General features: G+C 46.6%; 1 protein-coding gene across 1 annotated transcript in view; it reads right to left on the reverse strand.

Moving 5' to 3' along the window:
• The window catches only part of GTF2E2 (general transcription factor IIE, polypeptide 2, beta 34kDa), a gene marked incomplete at its 5' end in the record, with an annotated part of 12,090 nt that extends 9,159 nt beyond the window's left edge, over positions 1-2,931 (reverse strand). Inside the window, 2 exons of the mRNA XM_010180953.1 lie at positions 2,486-2,579; positions 2,749-2,931. Of these exons, the coding sequence (XP_010179255.1) occupies positions 2,486-2,579; positions 2,749-2,931 (277 nt within the window). The remainder of the gene's footprint in view (positions 1-2,485; positions 2,580-2,748) is intronic.
• Positions 2,932-3,597: the final 666 nt, after the last annotated feature.

A 3,597-nucleotide genomic window follows, 5' to 3' on the forward strand; every position in this document is an offset into this window, starting at 1 on the left:
CCTGCTGCAAGAAGTAAGTGAACCCCACTTGGGGTTGTTTCAAGAGTCGGGCAGATCACAAAATTCCCAGAAGAGAACATATTCTTGTGCTCTTTCAGAACAAAGCAACATCATCCGCGGGGAAGGAGAAACCAAAACCAGCAGGAACCGAACCAAGCAAGCCCCAAACCCAACCCTTTCAGCTCAGATGGGAACATGCTGCCACCTGCGGATGAAAGCAAGCAAAGCCACCTTGAACTTCAAACACTGCACCGCCACCCGTCCCTTCCTTACAGACTAAGCCAAACATCTTCAACGCTTTGTTTCCGGGAGATTTCGAGTCTGAGATGGGGTTTTTCCCCCCCCCCCTTTCATAGCAGTGGTCTGCACTGGTCGTTCCTAAACAAAGATCAGTGCTGGGTGTGTGAAAATTTCATGTATTGTATGTGAACAGCCCCGGATTTCTACTGGGTACCTGATGAAGAGTTGGCAGATGGCTCTTGCCGTGTCTTAATAAAAGGGGCTCTTTTATTAAACTCCAGGTAATCCTGGAGTTACTACAAACTAAGAGCCCCAAGAGAGAGAGCTCCCTCTGCTCGCTCTTTTAGGATGGCTGGATACAAGTTATTTGGAAGAAAATGCACAAGAAGAAACGAGCAGGAAATGTGAGCGTAATACAACCAGCAGCTGCTAAAACTGAAAAGATTTGTCTTAAGATTTCTAAAGGTTTGGGCCATGTTAGGATCCCTAAAAACCGGGGGCTGAGGGACTGGAGACCTCACCAGAACAGGATGACGGTGTTAATGGTAAACTCACAGGCATTTGGGAGGTTACGACTTCCCTAGTAAATGTAGAATAAAGGCTTCTAATTCTGCATTTCACACACAGCTTCGACTGCCCCTACTTGGAAGTGACAGAAATTATGGTTTAAAGAGAAAATAACTAGATTTTTAAATGCTGTAGGTGTCACATCTACTTAATTATCTCTGGAGAAGAAAGCTGTTATTACTGAGAGCCCAACTGTGGTACATAACAAGTAAGTTCACGATCCACATTTCCAGTTGCTTCATTCTATTGAAAATAAAGAGTCTCTCTGAGCTAGTCAAAGGAAAAAACAGAGCTTTAGGCTTTGTTCTAAGTGGAGCAGTTCAAGTTGCTATCAAAACTCCTCCCTTTCTACCATAATGTGACGTTTTGTGATCAGATGGCTCTATGTGGCACATGAGAACAGTGTGTTAACAACAGAGAGCGATCAGTAGTGCAGAGTCATTTAAAATGAGCTCTTTTGACACAGGCTGCCTCCTCCTTTCTATACCTTCATGTATCTGATCACATCTGTCATTACTGGAACACACCCCGCTCTGTGTCATTGATTTCCATGCATAAACAGACGTGGCACCAGAGGATTTTACCACTATTTGTTAGGCAGAAAACACACGCTGAACTCCTCAAGTCCCAAATCACAGAATCACAGAACGTTAGGGATTGGAAGGGACCTCAAAAGCTCACCCCGTCCAACCCCCCTGCCGGAGCAGGAACACCCAGATGAGGTTACACAGGAAGGCGTCCAGGCGGGGTTTGAATGTCTGCAGAGAAGGAGACTCCACAACCTCTCTGGGCAGCCTGGGCCAGTGCTCTGGCACCCTCACTGAGAAGAAGTTTCTTCTCCAATTGAAGTGGAACCTCCTGTGTTCCAGTTTGTGTCCGTTACCCCTTGTCCTATCATTGTTTGTCACCGAGAAGAGCCTGGCTCCATCCTCGTGACACTCACCCTTTAAATATTTCTAAACATGAATGAGGTCTCCCCTCAGTCTCCTCTTCTGCAAACTAAAGAGCCCCAGCTCCCTCAGCCGCTCCTCAGAAGGGAGATGCTCCACTCCCTTGATCATCTTTGTAGCCCTACGCTGGACTCTCTCCAGCAGTTCCTGTCCTTCTTGAACTGAGGGGCCCAGAACTGGACACAATATTCCAGATGCGGTCTCACCAGGTCTCACCACTCCACATCTGCGTTTTCCTCCCAGTTGTAAACTACCCCTGCTCAGGACTTGTGCTCACATCTCCTCCCTGTTTGCTTCCTCCTCCTGTTCCACTGGCAGCTTCTGGTCAGGTTCACCAATAAAAGGCAGATGATCAATGAATTGGAAAAAGGCAACAAAGTTTCACCTGGAAGCCGTTCTGTTGGGTTTTTTTGGCTGCCCTTTACTCAGCACAATGTTAGATGCCATTTTAGACACAGTCAGGCGATTTTTGGTCTCTTCTGTACTTGTTGCGTACCTGGTGCCATGTTCCAATGCATCCACCATAAACCACAGGATCTCACCCCTGAACTCACTCGCTACTCTTCTTAGCCTCATGTTAATATAAACCACTTTCCTGACATCTGGATATACCTAATATTTCATTACCACCTTAAAAGACTGCTCTACCTGAAGGCTGCTTATACATAGAGGTACTTAAGAAGAATTCAAATCAGCTAGCATGGAAACAAATGCAAACAAACACCTACCTTCATCCACGGTAAACTGACAGCCCTTGTCATTGTAGAAAAGAATCTTCTTCTTATCAGGGCGATTAACAAAGATGATCTGGTCCCCTAAAGCCTCGAAAACAAATGCAAAAGGACAACTCAAAATCACTTTGTTTCCAGGAATAAGGATTCCAAATTCAACAACAGACCCAGACGGAGCAGCAGCAAAGAAAGTGGCAATGAAAAGTACCCGAAGCAGGCAGGCATTTCGGTTTGCTGAACCACACAGACGCGCTACTCACCTTTATAGCTTTCTGTGCGTTGGGGAGCCCTTCCTCGATGTCTTCTAAAAGGATTCCCCCCAGCCCTCGCTGGTCGTGCTTGTCCAAGAGCCTGAGCAGAGCCTTTTTATCCTTCAAGTTGTACTTGGGTTTGAAAGCGTACTTCCCATCCACAACTTCTATTTTCGGATTGTTGACCAGAGCCTGTAATAGGGACATCGATTTTAAACTCGGGGAAAATAAGCCCACAGAGGTCCTTTTTTTCTAGTGTGCTTTTGAGCAGCTGGAGCTCACATCAGCCACACGTTACAGCTGCCAGTTTGGAGGTCTGAGTTTGAAATCCTCGGATCCTAGACCCACCTGCACAGGCATAATTCACCACAACATAAAGCACAGAGCACCAAAGGGGGCTTTGCATCGTTGGGCTCAAAGGTCCGTGAGGCCTCTTACGGCAGAAAGTGGTGTGTGTTCCTTTTTGAGAAAGGAATGAAAAGAAGAAGAAGCGGGAAGGCAAAAAAGTGTGCTTTGCCTGAATATAAAGTGCAAACAGACAACTCTGCGTGTCAAGCTCATGTGGATGCTACGAATGTATTACCCAAGGATGAAGAAAACGGGAGCCAGTCTTCCCCAGCTGCTGTCAACTGGCACCAGCGGCTGCAGAAGAAATTGAGAAGAGCAGATCTCCTGCACAGCAGGATTTTACTCGTGATGCCAGCTTCAGAGCAAAGCTGGCCAGCAGCTCACGAACAACTGGAATTATTTAAGATATGCTCCGAACCAGTTTTGCTGTGCAGCCATCACCACAGTGGAAGTTCACCCGTAACAGAGGGCAGCTCTACTTAGTTTCACAGAATCACAGAATCCCAGACC

The sequence above is a fragment of the Mesitornis unicolor genome, unplaced genomic scaffold, assembly GCF_000695765.1.
Source record: "Mesitornis unicolor isolate BGI_N332 unplaced genomic scaffold, ASM69576v1 scaffold14763, whole genome shotgun sequence".
NCBI lineage: Eukaryota > Metazoa > Chordata > Aves > Mesitornithiformes > Mesitornithidae > Mesitornis > Mesitornis unicolor.